At 33.4% G+C, this 17,933-nt stretch overlaps 1 protein-coding gene across 4 annotated transcripts in view; it reads left to right on the top strand.

The window, feature by feature from the left end:
* LOC114326992 (probable multidrug resistance-associated protein lethal(2)03659) overlaps nt 1-17,933 on the top strand; it is a 119,466-nt gene that overhangs the window by 72,296 nt on the left and 29,237 nt on the right. For all 4 annotated transcript variants that reach the window (XM_050654866.1, XM_050654865.1, XM_028275486.2 and 1 more), the window contains 5 exons: nt 2,223-2,653; nt 6,274-6,430; nt 12,609-13,068; nt 13,475-13,781; nt 16,330-16,560. In XM_050654866.1, coding sequence (XP_050510823.1) covers nt 2,223-2,653; nt 6,274-6,430; nt 12,609-13,068; nt 13,475-13,781; nt 16,330-16,560 — 1,586 coding nt within the window. The remainder of the gene's footprint in view (nt 1-2,222; nt 2,654-6,273; nt 6,431-12,608; nt 13,069-13,474; nt 13,782-16,329; nt 16,561-17,933) is intronic.

The following is a 17,933-nucleotide window of genomic DNA, read 5'->3' as shown; positions in this document are numbered from 1 at the left end:
ATAAACAAAAATAAGAGAAAATTTTGTAAGAAGTTTCCTTTTGGAGGTTATAACTTTTTCCGTTTATTTCACAATAAAATAACATCAGTGATTTTGTAGAGTATTTTTCAATTAATAATTTTCACTATAAAGTTGTCTAATTTTATTTACTATTTAGGTTTTACAGCGCTCCAAACTTGACCAAATTCTCGAATTCTCATAGGAATACAATAAAAACAATATTTTTCTATCCATATATTAGGCCAGCGGCATCAACCGTTATGCCGACCATGAAAATCAAATTTAAGGTGAATGACCAATTTTGGTTTATTTTTATGGTTTTGAGGTAGCTGAATCCGAATATGCAGTTTATTTTTATCTAGAGTTGGTGGAACGATGTTTAAAAATCACATTTTATAAAAAAATGCCAAAAATCAATTTTGATGATTTTTCAAATTTACCCCGCTGTATCTTTGGTCACTGTAAATATTTCCTTGTAAATATTTTACTGTGTTATCTCTGAAGTATGTAGATAACAATAAAATTTGTCCAAAATGTTTAAACACATTATAAAAGGAGTTGTTAATTTTTAAACATTTTGTCATCATATTTCGTTAGTTTCATGTTTACTTAAAAAAGTTGAGTGACAAACTTTTTAGTTTATAATTTTAACCAACACAACAATAAAATATAATTCATGAAGAAGTTTTTTGGAAAATTTTAAGTCCAAATATACAATAGAAAAAAAGTTATGTTACCTACTTCTTAGACAAGCTGCACACCCCAAAAAACGCTTAAATCTTGAGATTCTGACCACGATGTGGTGAATGGCTAATTTTGATCATACTTTATGATTTTGATATCAAAAATTGTTTTTGCTCTTCTTAAGAATTTTGCATTTTGCGGTTGCGTAATTCTTCTTCTGAACCGGCGAATTTGTCCTCAAACAACTTCTTGGGCCTTTTCTATATACCTATGCTTAGGGTTATAAGTTTTATAGTGGGGAGAAAGGTAAAAACAGATTAATAATAGCATAGGAATGTTAAAATCATAATAAATTGTATGAATAATATATATATATATATATATATATATATATATATATATATATATATATATATAAAGAAGTTTGGTATTATTGACTGATAATATGTAGACTTTAGTTTTTTATTGAGGTTGCAGTCATTTATTTCTAAGGGGCAGGGTAAGAGGAACTCTGTGTTATAATCAAGCTTTCGCAAAATTTATTTGCTTCGTCAGGATTAGCTAAAATTATTATATAGTTATAAATAAATACAACGAAATGAAAGAACATTGCATAAAAATTAGTACAAAAACTTACAACGTGAGGTTTGTTCCTTAATTTGACATTTTTACAAAACATAAAATATCTAAAAAAATCTTTATCCTAATGGTTTTCAATATATATATATATATATATATATATATATATATATATATATATATATATATATATATATATATATATATATATATATATATATATATATATTTTCATTTGATATATATATATATATATATATATATATATATATATATATATAGATAGAAAAGTAAGCCTAACTTTTGTTTTTATTGTATCCCTATGAGCATTCGAGAATCTGGTCAAGTTTGGAGCGCTGTAAAACCTATATAAATAAATAGAATTACACAACTTTATAGTGGAAATTGTTCGCTGAAAAACCCTTTACAAAATTGCTATAATGTTATTTTATTTTAAAATGAACTGAAAAAAAGTTATAACCTCCAAAAGGAAACTTATTAAAAAATTTTTCCATATTTTTGTTTATATCTTTTTCGTTGGTCACTTGACGAAAAAATTTATAGAAATAAAATTGTAGAAAATTTAATTTGCTACATTTTTTGTTTAATTGGATTTTCCGTAGGTTTGGTAGTTTACGAGATATAGCGCGAAACCCCTTTGCACTCCATTTCCAAGATGGCGGCCGGGGGACAAGGGTGGCGACCCCAAAAACTTGAACTTAAGCTTCCACTGATCCCCCTAGACAATAAAGAAATAAAATTGACTCCTTTAACAAATGCAAGGTATGGCTTAAAAAATGTAACATTTTAATGGACTACTCTCTTTACCAGATATGTGTAATACATGGCACGGAAATGACTAACTGTTAAAAAATAACAATACAAGAGTTTTGGAAAATACCTTTATGATTCTGTATTAGATGGTGATGGTGTGCTTATAAATATGTTATCTTTTTAAGTATACTTCAACCGCTGCTCCTCAAGCGTCTACTCACATATTATTCACCCCAAGGAGAACCAGTAAGCATCGAGGAAGCTTACTACTACGCCACTGGCATTGTCCTATGCTCTCTGCTCTCCGTGCTGTTAGTCCACCCGTACATGCTCGGAGTAATCCATATAGGCATGAAAATGAGAATAGCATGTTGCTCTCTTATCTACAGAAAAGCGCTGAGGCTAAGCAAGACAGCTCTTGGAGAAACCACTGCTGGGCAAATTGTAAATCTGTTGTCCAACGATGTTAACAGATTCGATTTGGCGGTTATTTTTGCTCACCAGTTGTGGTTAGCTCCTCTGGAAACTGTGATTTGTACTTACTTTATGTACTTGGAGATTGGAGTTTCCGCTATAATTGGTGTGGCCATTCTTGCTGCATCGGTGCCATTGCAAAGTAAGTATTTCATAAAGATATTAAGTTATTTAAAGTTGACATCAATATAGATAGATGTAGGTTACTTTCAAGCCATACAGATCTATAGTACTTTCCTATTTTCTTCTGTCCGTTGTTTGCCTGTTTCAATTTTTTATTTTTTCTCTTCAACATCTTGCATAGTCGCTTCTAATTCGTCTACTGTTTTTTATTTTTTCTGTTGATGTTTTTAATGCTACTAGATAATTTGAGATGTAACCTCCCTTAAAATGAAAATCATGTTTTTCCAGAAAGTACCCTGCACAAACCTTATGGAAATTAGGTCCCAGTGGATTTCGTTCATACTTTGGGAAAATAGTCTTTGAAGCATCCTAATAAAAAGTTCTCATGGGCACAACTCAATCGTATAAACGATTTTAAAGATATGGAGGCACAAACTCGGAAAATTATAAGATTTACTGGGTATTCCAATTCCCTGAGTTACTGGTTATCTGGCAACATATAGAAGTTTGGATCAAGGAAGAGTACTAGTAGTCTAGGATTTTTTCCTGGCTATCCAATGGCGACCTTTACTTTGACCTTGACCTTCAACGGACGTCATATTCTAGAGTTTCTAGGTTTTTCGCCATTAAATTTATATAAACAGATTACTCATGGGTTTTTGGGATCGCTTAACACGAATATGCCATCAGAATTGACCTCCGGAGGACGTGGTGGCCAGGGCCACTGCAAGGAACGTCATCTTCTAGAGTTTCGATGGTTTTCGGCATTTAATTGATGCAAATGAATTACTGGAGGGTTTTGTGAGGTCGCTAAAGATGAATATGCCACCAGAACCGACTCCCTGAGCACCCGGTTTCCAAGGTCAATGAAAGGGGCTTCTGGAGTTTCGAGGGTCTTTGGTACTACATTAATGCAAACGGATTAGTTATAGGTTTTTGGGGTTGCTGAACACGAATACGTGATCAGCACAGACACAATAGCAGCTGGTGCCTAAGAAAGGTTATCTTCTGGAGTTTCGGAGACATCAAATGGAGGAATCAAATGGATTCATTTTAGGTGTTTAACTCCAGAAGATAACCTGTCTAAGGCACCAGGTGCTCCTGTGTCTGTGCTGATCACGCATTCGTGTTCAGCAACCCCAAAAACCTATAACTAATCCGTTTGCATTAATGCAGCACCAAAAACTCACGAAACTCCAAGAGCGCCTTTTATTGACCTTGGCAACCAGGTGCTCCGTGAGTCGGTTCTGGTGGCATATTCGTGTTTAGCGACCTCAAAAAACCCTCCAGTAATTCATTTGCATCAATTAAATGCCGAAAAACATCGAAAATCTAGAATCTAGAAGATGACGTCCCTTGCAGTAGCCCTGGTCACCACGTTCTCCGGAGGTCAATTCTGATGGCATATTCGTGTTAAGCGATCCCAAAAACCCATGAGTAATCTGTTTATATCAATTTAATGGCGAAAAACCTAGAAACTCTAGAATATGACGTCCATTGAAGGTCAAGGTCAAAGTAAAGGTCGCCATTGGATAGCCAGGAAAAAATCCTAGACTACCAGTACTTTTTCTTGATCGAAACTTCTACATGTTGCCAGATATCCAGTAACTCAGGGAATGGGAATACCCGGTAAATCTTATAATTTTCCGAGTTTGTGCCTCTAGATCTTGAAAATGCTTCATACAATTGAGTTGTGCCCATGAGAACTTTGTTATCAGCATGCTTCAAAGAGTATTTTCCCCAAGTATGAACGAAATCCACTGGGACCTAATTTCCATAAGGTTTGTGCGGGGTACTTTATTTATTTTATTCGATATAATCTCCGTTTAGCTCAGTATAATGATTCCAGCGATTTTCCAACTTCTTTAAGCCGTACAAAGAATACTGGAATAACCTGGAAGGTTTTCAGAATATATGTTTGTCTAGTCAATTACTCCTTAGTTCGAGCTGAATGTTTTATTTACGAGACGTCTATTCAGATTTGAATGCCCTTGTATTCTCAATATTTCTATACGGGGCAGAGACTTAGGCTCTTCGCGCAAGGGAGCGCCAACAATTGATGCCTTTGAGATGTGGTGTTGAGATGTGATGCCACCTGCGCATACCTTGGACAGCTCATCGGACAAACGTTTCCATGCTAAACCAACTCGAGATTTAAAAAAGGCTGTCCACAATAAAGAATTCTGCAATTCTTTGGTCACGTGGTTCGCAGAGGTGACGATCGTTTGGAGTGATTAATTGTTTCTGAAAACGTTCCGGGGAGAATATCAAGAGGACGATCACCAACTAGATGGTCCGACCAAATAAAGAATTCAGCTGGAAACTCATTTTGCAAAGCTCTTAGAGCAGCTGAAGATAGAGACCGACGGAAAAAAATTGTTAATAATATTGGAAGAAATCACGATCCTCAGTAATGGGGAATCGACAAGAGATAGGGATGCAGATTTGGGAACACATAATAATCGGAGGGACCAAATCAGGAGAATAAGCCGCATGAGAAAGCGTTTCGAAGTCCAACTCATGAATTTTTGCCATTGTCATAACTCTCTTATGAGTCGGTTCATTATCTTGGACAAACAATACTTTTTTCTTCTGCATATGGGGCCACTGGGTTCCTGCTTCAGTTTGTTCAATAGCGCACAATAATATTGGCTATTGATAGTTTTACCTTTTTCAAATTATGCCTTTGCTATCCAATAATTTGCTGGCTTCAGTCTATTGCCGTGCGTTCATTCTGTTTTCTTTTGTGTATCTATGTTTCCGGTGGATCCAGGTTTCATCAACGGTTATCAATCGATACCAAATATTTGACGGGTAGCGCTTCATAAGGTACAAATACTGCAAGGACGGAAAGGGAAATAATGGCCAAAATAAGAAGAATTGCTAAGGAAGAGAAAATCCAAGGAAATGGCACAAAAACAGGATACCAAAGACTGACAATAAACAATGAATTATGGAAATGAAATAAAGAAAAGGAGCAGCTGGAAAGAATAGAGGAAGACATTGCAAAAAACTAGAATTGAATGCAGTATTAGGAGACCCAACAGAAATGACCCGGCAAAGAAAACGGAAACAAGAGTCGAAAAATAATAAACGAGATAATGGCAATAAAGAAGAACTAGTTGAAATAGCGACGTGGAATATAAGAGGATCATTCCAGGAAGGAAAACTGAAGCATCTAGTAAACGAAGCCAAAAAATATAAATTTGATCTTGTGGCAACAAGAGACTAAGAAACTGGGACAGGGCAGTTAGGAAATAGTAGGCTATATACAAAGTGGAGGCTGTTAAAGGGCTTCCATTTCCTCCAATCCTTCTCCCTTCTCCTCAATTCGTTTTTCAACGTACAAACAGTCCAATATCCGTGTTTTTCTGCCATAATTTATTAAATCGTAAACAAAAACACCATATACAAACTTCACGAATAGTCAAAACGTTGACCCCCAACTATAATAGCGCCGCCAAGCGGGAGCAACGGCGTACATAGCTGTCATTGTGTCGGTAGGCCGTACAGTACGTGGTTCATCCAAGTTGCCATTCCTTAGAACAACATTGAAAGCCATTGTGATGTCTTTGCTACAAAATACCCTTTTCATTTTGTTATCAAAACCCTGAATAAGATTTACTTTTTAATTTTTAGTTTATTTGGGGAAGAAAATATCCTTCTATCGTCTTAGAACCGCTTTAAGAACGGATGAAAGAGTCAGACTGATGAACGAAATTTTGTCAGGCATACAAGTAATTAAAATGTATGCATGGGAGACACCATTTGCCCAGTTGGTAGCTACAGCCAGAAGGTAAGGATATTTATTAAAATTTTGAGGTAACGTATCACACTAAGCCTAAAATAAAAGGGTGTTAAGTGACCACTGTACTGTTGTAATCTGCATCTTCGAATATAAAGTTAGGTTCTAGTTATGTTCTCAGGACATCTCAAACCGTCTCGGTAATAAAAATTGATTTCTCCAGCTAGTGATTTGAAAATCATATAAATTATGGGATAACTAGCTTCAACAGGAATGAGGAAGAGGTGGTCCACGGGTCCACCGTGGAGGTGCACGCCTCCACAATCTTCGGCCTTGATGCCGATGGACTTTTTTGTGGATACCTACAAATTATAGTGTTACCCTATCGATTATTCCAGAAGATGGACCAGGTGATAACAGATGAAAAGAGGTGATCTGTTTTACTTAACCACTACATACTTGACTTATTATGGTAGGGGAGCCCAAGCGGGGATTTTTGCAGTTACTCGAGCGCGTCGTTGATAATATGGGGAGAAACCTGGTACCCTGCAGATGTACCTCTACCATATATTGGCTCTTAACACAGGGGAGTTCGTTAAGGGGGCCCGAAAAAAAAATCTATTCTTAAAAAAACTCGAAATTGTCAGATTAGGATAAGACAAGTTAAGTACATGCAAAAGAGAGATATTTAAAAAATCTAACGATTTGAACCGGGCGTAAGGAAATGGGTGAGTCCCAAAGTTTCACAAGATAAAAGCGTCATTTCGAAGCGAAATGAATGACAGATCGAATAACTAAAAAATATGTGCTCAATATTTTTTAAAAATCTATCGAATGATACCAAACACGACTTCCCACGGAGAGGGGTGGGGGATAAATTTAATATTTTAAATACGAATCCCGCGATATATCACTAAATGAACATCAGGTCGAAAAACTGTAAAATACACTTATTCAATATTTTTGAAAAATCTATCGAATGACACCAAACACGAACCCCCACGAAGAGGGGTAGGGGGGTTACTTTAAAATCTTAAATAGGAGCCTCCATTTTTATTGCAGATCTGGATTCCTTACGTAAAAATAAGTAACTTTTATTTGAAACATTTTTTCGAATTATGGATAGATGGCGTTATAATCGGAAAAAACGATTGTTGGAAATGGAAAATTAAATTAAAAAATGGCAAGCGCCCACTAAAATGGAAAACTTTACTTAACTTTTTTTGGTTTTAGGACCTACTCTTCATAACCCAATAGGTCCCCATAACGCTCGAGTGACTGCACATTTAGCATACCTACCATTAGAAAAGCTTACAAATTAGGAAATCTTTAAATATTTTAAAGTTTAGAAGAGATAGGTATATGCTTTCGACAGTGTTGAACATGGACAGTGCAAAGTTCTTTGATTAAGAGCAGAATTGACCACAGAACACAGACCTAATAGCAAATATATACACATAAGGAAGTCAAACCACAATTATTAAAGTATACGAAGGAACACAATCAATTCAAATAAATAGAGGCGTAAGACAGGGTGACACAATATCACCGAAACTTTTCAATCAGGCTTTGGAAGATATTTTGAAAAGACTAGAATGGGAAGAAAAACGTATAAAAATTTGTGGACAACGCCTGAACCACCTAAGGTATGCTGATGACATCGTATTGATAACCGATAAAAAGAAGAATTGTTTGAAATGATGAAAGAACTGGATATATAAGTTGGAAAGATCGGGCTTAATATGAATTACAGCAAGACCAAAATTATAACAAATACTGATGAGGATCGGACAAGATGAAATAGAACAACTTCACGATTATACAATACGGGTATACTTCACGATTATGCTTCACGATTAAGTGTATGTAGTTATATATCTGGGTTAAATTATAAAACTTAACAAGGAAAACCAAACAGCAGAGATCAAAAGACGAGTTAGAGTTAGACCGGTGAGACTGACATGGGCGGCATTTGGCAAACTAAGCTACATCCTTAAAAAGAAAATACACATATCTACAACATCTTAAGACCAAGGTATACAATCAATGCGTAGGTACTCCCTGTTCTCACTTATGGTTCCCAAACTTGGACGTTTGCAAAAGCAAACATGGACAAAATCCTAAAATCGCAAAGGGCAATAGAAAGACAAATGTTGCACATAAGACTAATGGATAAATAGACGAACGAGTGGATAAGAGAGAAAACAAAAGTGAGGGATGTTATAGATTATAGAAGAAATTGCAAAATTGAAATGGAGATTTACCGGACACAATATAAGGCAAAAACATGACCGATGGAACAAAATTATTATAAATTGGAGACCTTGGGAATATAGACGAGACAGAGGAATGCCCTAAAGGAGATGGGCAGATGATATCAAGAAGCACGTGGGCTCTAGGTGGATGACTGTAGTGACAGACAGAGAAGAATGGAAAAGGATTGGGGAGGCCTATGTCCAAAGATGGACCGAAGAAGGCTAATTAGATAGATAGATGGGTATAGAAAATTTCAATATACATGTATAAACATTTTCAATTTCTCTGCAACACGAAAATGCAGCAGCTGCATAATACTCTGGTTAAATCGGAGAGTGCAGGAAGAATTTATACCGGTTTCGGAGGTCTTTTCCCCCTCATCAGTAGTCCCGTATCCTCTTCTCTCCAACTTATCCACGTATCATACTTAGGGCCTTTCCGAATTGCAAAGAAAGAAATGTCATGAATGAACTAGAGCCATCTACCGAAAAACAAAATAAGTTATCAATCGAAGTAGCACAGGAAACGACAATAAATATCCTCTCCATACCACCAGATTGACAACAGGTGGAATACTTTCTTTGGCTACGCCTCCTGAGATTTTCAAAATTTATAAATCAAACAGGATGCCGAGGAAATTAGGAGTGTAACCAAAGAAAGTATTTCACCTGTTTTCAATCTGGTGGTATGGAGACGATATTTATTGTCGTTTTCTGTGCTGCTTCGATTGATAACTTACTTTGTTTTTCGGTAGATGGCTCTAGTTCATCCGTGACATTTCTTTCTTTGCAATTCGGAAAGGCCCAAAGTATGATACGTGGATAAGTCGGAGAGAAGAGGATATAGGACTACTGATGAGGGGGAAAAGACCTCCGAAACCGGTATAGACTTTTCCTGCACTATCCGATTTAACCAGAGTATTATGCATCTGCTGCATTTTCGTGTTGCAAAGAAATTGAAAATGTTTATACATGTTTAATTCATTTACTCTTTTTACTCTGGACTAATTAGCAAAATTCATGGAAAAGTTATTTACCAGCAATTTTATTGCTGGAATCGAATTATAAAATCCTATATATTAATAATATAGGTATGCAAAGTCCGCAGATAGTGTGCTACTTTTTTTAAAAACAAAATGGCGCCGACAAATCGTATTTTTTTCAATTATTGCTCTATAACTCCGAAGATTTTAAATTTACAACAAAAACACTCAAATAAAAATTCACCGCAATTAAATTCTGCATAGAGATATGTTTTTCACGATTTGCTCCGACGAAAATTTTCCTCGGAAAATGCGGGTTTTCCTAACAAAAACTATAATTTTCAAATAAAGTTTTAGGTAAGTAATTATTAATCAATAATTAAATAACTTAGTGACATCAAAGATTTCTTGGTATAGATTTTAATTCCAGAAGCCGGTGAAAATTAAACGAATATTTTAGCAACAATTCAATTGTTAATTAACAATTTACGATCGCAATAATAACCAAAATAATCATGATACATTGATCAAACTTATAAAGATTATAAAGATGAGATGCTTGTTTAATATTTTATCGACAAAATATAAATTTTTCTTTTTTTGCATAATCTTTAAATTTTGAAAAAAAAAATAGTTATAATACGTTGGTCTAATTAGTAAAGTACAAAGAAAGGTTATTTACCAGCAATTTTATTGCTTTAATCGAATTATAAGATCCTATATATTATTAATATAGGTATGCAAAGTCCACAGATAGTGTGCTACTTTTTTTATAAACAAAATGGCGCCGACAAATCGTATTTCTTTCAATTATTGCTCTATAACTCCGAAGATTTTAACTTTACACCAAAAATACTCAAATAAAAATTCACCCCAATTTAATTCTACATAGAGGCATGTTTTTCCCGATTTACTCCGACAAAAATTTTCCTCGGAAAATGTGGGTTTTCCCAACAAAATCTCGAATTTTCAAATAAATTTTTTGGGCCAGTAATTATTTATCAATAATTATATAGCTTGGTGAAATAAAAGCTTTCTCGGGATAGATTATAAATTCAGAAGCCGGTTAAAATGAAATGAATATTTTAGCAACAATTCAATTGTTAATTAACAATTTACAGTCGCAATAACAATCAAAATAATCATGAGACATTGATCAAACTTAGAAACATTATAAAGGTGTGATGCCTATTTAATATTTTGTCGACAAAATATAAATTTTTCATTTTGTTGCATAATCTTTAAATGTTTTAAAAAAATTGTTATAAATAAATTAACATTTCTTAGAAATTGTTTATTATATTCTAATTTTAAAAAATACTTAAAATGCGTATTTCATATGTCTTGAAAATGAATGCTTTAAAAAAATTTTCCAACCATTTGCAAAAAAGTTAGGAAACAGCAAAATAAATATACGATATCTCCATTGTTTATAATTTGTTTTAATTGTTTCAAAGCTTAAAAGTGAGTCTATGGTACAATCTAATTACTCACAAAGAATGTCAAAAATTAGTGCAATGGTTATATTTTAATCAAAGATTAAAAATACTTTTTTTTGTAATTTTTAGCGCGAAAGTAGGCTTGATACAGAGCCGGAGATAAAATGTTCACTCAAAACGACTGACACGCTTAAACTCGCGCGAGTTGTGTATGTGGGCGGGTAGCTACGGTACTGTATTATTCTACTTTCGCGCGTATAAATTACAAAAAAATATATTTATAATCTTTAATTAAAATATAACCATTAAGCTGATAATCGATATTGTTTTATAAATAATTAGCTTGTACTTTAAACTCACTTCTACGCTTTGAAAGAATTAAAAAAAATTATTAACACCGTAGTAATCGTATGTTTATTTTGCTGTTTCATAACTTTTTTGCAAATGGTTGCAAAAAAGTTTTAAAGCATTCATTTTCAAGATATTTGAAATGCGCATTTTAGCTAATTTTTAAAATTATAATATAATAAAAACTTTCTGAGAAACGTTAATTTGTTTATAACTATTTTTTTAAAACATTTAAAGATTATGCAAAAAAATAAAAAATTTATATTTTGTCGACAAAATGTTAAATAGGCATCTCATCTTTATAAGATTTCAAAGTTTGATCAGTGTATCATAATTATTTTGGTTATTATTGCGACCGTAATTTATTAATTAATAATTGAATTGTTGCTAAAATATTCGTTTAATTTTCACCAGCTTCTGGAACTATAATTTAAACCAAGAAGGCTTTTAAGTCACCAAATTATTTAATTATTGGTAAATAATTACTTCTAAAACTTTATTTGAAAATTAAAGATTTTGATGGGAAAACCCGCATTTTCCGAGAAAAATTTTCGTCGGAGCAGATCGGGAAAAACACGTCTCTATGCAGAATTTAATTACGGTGAATTTTTATTTGACTGTTTTTGTTGTAAAGTTAAAATCTTCGGAGTTCTAGAGCAATATGTGAAAAAAACACGATTTTCGGGCGCCATTTTGTTTATAAAAAAAGTAGCACACTATCTGAGGACTTTGCATACCTATATTATTAATATATAGGATCTTATAATTCGATTCCAGCAATAAAATTGCTGGTAAATAACTTTTCCCAAAAATGGCCTATTCTCCGATAATCAGCCCAGACTATTTGTAGGAGTATTAAGAAATCTTTCTTATTGGAACTTACCACGCTGAGCAGATGAGTTGTGAATTATTTAAAATTTTCTCATCCTAATTTCCTCGGCATCCTGTTTGATTTATAAATTTTGAAAATCTCAGGAGGTGTAACCAAAGAAAGTATTCCACCTGCTGTCAATCTGGTGGTATGAAGACGATATTTACTGTCGTTTTCTGTGCTACTTCGATTGATAACTTACTTTGTTCAATATACATATTTGAAAAGCTAAGTAAATAATCCGCAAGACAGACTAATAAAATACAGGGTGTTCAATTTGAAAAAGTTCATTATTACAGCTTGAATACATTAAGATATTTTATTCTTTTTTAGGCATGAAATCAAGTCACTCCGAGCTACTGCCTTTATGCGAGGCATATTTCTTTCATTTATAATGTACAGTACAAGAATATCACTATTCGTCAGCATCTTAGCATACGTCCTCTCCGGATATGACATCTCCGCCGAAAAAGTCTTCGTCATTACATCATTCTACAGCGTCCTTCGACAATCTCTGACGGTGTTCTTCCCTCAAGGTATCGCGCAGGTCGCAGAAGTTAGAATATCTATCCAAAGACTGAACAAATTCATGCAATTTGAAGAGATAGATATGGTCAGAGAAAAGTTTGGACGATGTTCTATGAGCAGTAGTAAAAGTTTGGATTTATCCAAATCTGGGAATGGAGTTGAGAAATCTGAGAGGAAAGGGGAGCTGGGAGTCTTTTTAAACAATGCTACTGCCAAGTGGAGTGAAATGTCTGTGGATAATACTTTAACAGGTATTACTATAAAGGTAATGTATATGAGGTTATAGTTTTATATTAGTTTTACATAATAATTTTACACCCCAGTATAAGTTCGCCATTTTCGTCCTATTCTGCCCGTCTCCTCTGAGGTCTCTATTTATCATCTTCTTCTACGGCACTACAGCCCAAAGTGAGCCTTGGCTTCCTTTATTTTTTGCCTCTACCCTTGCTTGTCTGTGGCTGCTCTTCTCCATACACGGACTTCTAAAAGGGCTTGTGCGTCTCTGTTTACTGTGTCTTCCCAGCGCTTTCTTGGCTTTCCAACCGGCCTCTTTCCCTGCATTCTAGCATTCAGTGCTATTTTGGTAGCCTATCCTCTCCCATTCTTATCACATGTCGGGCCCATCCATTTTTTACTATTTTTTGTTATTTAACCATTTTTCTCCATTTTAGGTTTACCCCAGTCAACTATTAGGAGTAATAGGTCCAGTTGGAAGCGGAAAAAGTTCTTTACTTCACGTGATATTGCAAGAGTTGAAACTAGTTTATGGATCTGTTACTGTCAATGGTACCGTTAGTTATGCATCGCAGGAGCCGTGGTTATTTGCAGGCAGCGTTAGACAAAATATATTATTTGGACAGCCTATGGACAAATTAAGATACAAGACTGTGGTTAAAAAGTGTGCTTTAGAAAGGGATTTTAGACTTTTGCCTTATGGAGACAAGACTATTGTTGGAGATAGAGGTGTATCCCTCAGTGGTACGTATACAGTTGGTTTTGCATTTATCTAAACATTCTGACACAACAATTTTATTGAACAAAATTATTTTGGACGAAAGTCTATATTCTAACTACCTTGATGGTTGAATAATGAATGCTGAATAATGAATGATCTCTTTCTTTACTTGTTACGTATCTATAATCAATCCCAATTGTTTATTATGATTTTTGACACGATTCGACCTAATGAAATAATTATATCAAAGTAGCTGACTAAGGTGTTCTTGAAACCAGTGCACTATATTGGGAAATCTGTGTCACCTAGTTATTTACAACAACAGGCAATGTTTGTTTTAAGATATTTAAAAATTAAATGAATATGAGTGGCTTTTATTTTGGAATGATAATATAAATCCTGTACATCCCCTACCCTTACAAGAAAAATTTTCTGAGAGATGTACCTTATTTTCTCTGCCTTTCCGACAAAGAAGAAAATTTTTCTAAACAACGTCACCAACTCATTACTGTGTTAAAGATTTATCCAAATATATACAAATATAAAATACAAATATAATATATACAAATATACAACTTATTACCCTATAAAAAAAAATTAGTCCTCAAACATTGTCTATTCTTACTTATTACTTCCTTATACCTATCTCGCGAAATTCTACACTCAGAAATTGTAATGTATATTTTACCTTTTCCCTACTTAAAATAAAATTATAACTTTAATTCTTACATTTGAACTTACTTTTTAATTATACTTCTTTCACTTTTAAAATAATTATTTGATTTTCAGACCTTTTACATATTCTTCAATTAAAAAAAAATTTCTCCATTTTCTTCCTCTTCTTCTTGACTGGTACTTTACTAATACATATTTTCATTTCCTTTATACTTAGTACTTTCTTCATAGTGTACTATTAAACATATTTCTTCTTCTTCATATTTCTTCATTAAACTCGTATTTACTTCACATATTCTTCCTTTTCTAACCTTTACCTACTCGGCGGGTTTTTCGCAGCTTTCAATCCTTGTATTTGCTTCCGGTCCTTTCTCCACGTCCTTAGTCGTGGGAAGGTTTGTTCCAAAAAGACAAAATGGATAGTTGTGCGCTTAAAAAAATCTTCTACATTTTGCATCCCTAAATTCCTGTCTGATCCGAACTGCTCAGTCTTGATGAGAGTCGGTTAGCTTCAAAACATGAAATGAGCATGCTAAAATTTTCTGATGTTCATTTGTACCTTTTTTCTTGACAAAAGTTGGTTTTTTATTGTTTATATTGTTAATTAACTTTGCTTCTAATATATTAAAAAAAAATCAATTGTCTACTTAACTCATCATAAAATATTTAAAAAAATCATATTTATACTAAAATTCAACCGATATTAAAAACTTGAAATCAAAAATCTTATTGTCGGTATCAAAACTTCAACATTCAATAAAAATTCGAAAGAAAGTGTTAATAAAAATAGACTATATTTTATTAAAAAAAATCACGAAAAAATATATTTACCTATCAATATTCTATCTAGCTAGGACTATTCTTTTTCAAACCTATCTATCTATCTAAGGTTATTTTTCTTAGCTATGGTTATTTTTCTTATCTAGGATATTTTTCCTATGTAGGTTCTTTTTCTTATCTAGGTTATTTTCCTATCTAGTTTATTTTCTTAGCTAGGTTATTTTCAGGTTTTTTATTTCTTTTATCTTTTATATGGTGATCCAAGACCTGGGAAATACATAAGAATAGATTATATGCTTACAATCCGAGAACACAGTGAGTGACAAGTGGAACGGGAACAATGTTGATAACGAACATTTTTAATTTTTTGTACTTAATTATTATTTATAGAAAAAAATGTACATATTGTATTTATTAGAACGCAGTAAGCAATTGGTGGTATTATTAGAAAATTTTCTTCCTTTTCCGTAGTCAGAAAATTTTCGGAAGGAAAGGAAGATATATTGGGATACACTGCGTCTTAGTAATCATCTTATTAAGACAAATTCTTTAATAATATTCCAAATTCATATTACAAATTCCTATCTGTCGAAAAGATGATGGCCATCGTTTTCTGGGATTCACAAGATGTGATCTACAACGACTACCTCGAGAAGAGCAAAACGGTTACAGGGCTCTATTGTGCCGAATTATTGGGCTGACGTCGAATTGCAGAAAAAACGGCCCAATTTGGCGAAAATAATGCTCTTCCACTATGAAAACGTAACGGCTCACCTCCGCTGTCTCCATAGCCAAATTAGTCGGACTACACTACGAACTACTGCTCAATCCACTGTATTCTCCAGATTTGAGCCCATGCGACTTCTCTTTGTTTGCAAACCTGAAAAGTCACTCGCCGTACAGAAATTTAAGGAGCTCACCAGGAGCTCGCCAGGAGCTCATCGCCGCCACTAAGGCCTACTTGTATCGAGTTAACAGGAGGCTATGTTGAGAGATAAATCACAAATTTTTCAAAGTTTTCGTTTTGCTTTTGTAGGCTAAGTATTTGTCGGACCACCCCAGCATATTTTATTGACCCGATATTTTATTTTATTAAGTCAACTTTTTTACTTATAGGTGGTCAAAGAGCAAGAATCAATCTGGCAAGAGCCGTCTACAAGCAAGCCGACGTTTATTTGCTAGACGATCCTTTATCCGCTGTGGACACTCACGTCGGGAAAGAAATATTTGAACAGTGCATTACGGGTTACTTAAAAAATAAAACTGTGATATTAGTTACTCATCAAATACAGTACTTACAGGAATTGGACAATATATTGTATTTGGAAGATGGCATTCCTAAAACAGGTAATTTTTTTCAACCTATTTTCTATGTATGTATACAGGGTGTTTCATTGGGAAACGGAAATACTTTAATGGTGAATAGAGGTCACCAAGGCGGTTCTAGTTATACTAAATTTTTTGCCCTAACGACTTTTATATCCGAGTTACAGGGTGTTTTATCGATTTTGCTCATTTCTTTCCTAAGCCATAACTTTAGAACCACCCTGTATATTTTTTTAATATTTGGTACACATATCTCTCATTCAAAACCCAAACGACCGACATACTAATCACAAGAAAAATCCAGGTCCGTATTAACAAAAAATTATAAAATATTTGTGACCTTAAGACAACACCCTGTATATTGAAAATTTGAAAATCTGTTTGCATATTTGAAAAGATCACAAAAAACTAAGTCTAATGTTCGCTTCGATTTTTCGGCCAGACAATTTTTTGACTTTAATTTTGAAATTATATTGAATTTTTTTAAGAACTCCACATTAAAAAGCAGGTATTATTAACTTTTAATTATAAATTATTAAATTTATTGAATAAATACTCAGTTTAAAATGAATCAATATTTATTTACCACATTGGAAGGACCCAATTATTAATCACAAGAAAAATCCAGGTCCGGATTAACAAAAAAACATAAAGTAATTGTGACCTTGAAACAACACCCTGTATATTGACATTTTCAAAAATTGTTTTCACATTTAAAAAGACCACAAAAATCCGAGTTTATAGATTCACTTTGATTTTTTGTGCAACAATTTATAACTTTAATTTTGAAATTAAATATATTCAAATTTTTAAGAACCCTGAAATTAATAAGCAGGTTTTTAAAGCACTTTTATTAATAAATCATTCAAGTTAATGAATAAATACTAATTTTAAAAATAATCAGTTATTATTTACAGCAGTAGAAGGACTTCCTAATCACAAGAAAAATCCAGGTCCGTATTAACAACAAAATACAAAGTAATTCTGACCTTGAAAAAACACCCTGTATATTGAAATTTTTAAAATACGTTTGCACACCTGAAGAGAGCACGAAAAACTAAGTTTAATGTCGCACTTTCATTTTTTGTGCAGACATTTTAATGACATTACTTTTGAAATTATATCGAAATTTTTATTATGAGTTCCCAGAGTTCTTAAAAATTTCGACATAATTTCAAAATTAAATTCATTAAATTGTCTGGCCAAAAAATTGAAGTTAACGATTAAACTTAGTTTTTTGTGCTCTTTTCATACCTATGTGCAAACGGATTTTGAAAATTTCAATATACAGGGTGTTGTTTCAAGGTTACAATTACTTTATATTGTTTTGTTAATCCGGACCAGGATTTTTGTTGTGATTTGTAAGTGGGTCATTCGAATGTCGTAAATAAGTA

This window comes from Diabrotica virgifera, chromosome 6 (genome assembly GCF_917563875.1).
Source record: "Diabrotica virgifera virgifera chromosome 6, PGI_DIABVI_V3a".
Lineage (NCBI taxonomy): Eukaryota > Metazoa > Arthropoda > Insecta > Coleoptera > Chrysomelidae > Diabrotica > Diabrotica virgifera.
The sequence above is the reverse complement of the archived record's forward strand: the minus strand, read 5'-3'. Positions and strand labels throughout refer to the sequence as shown.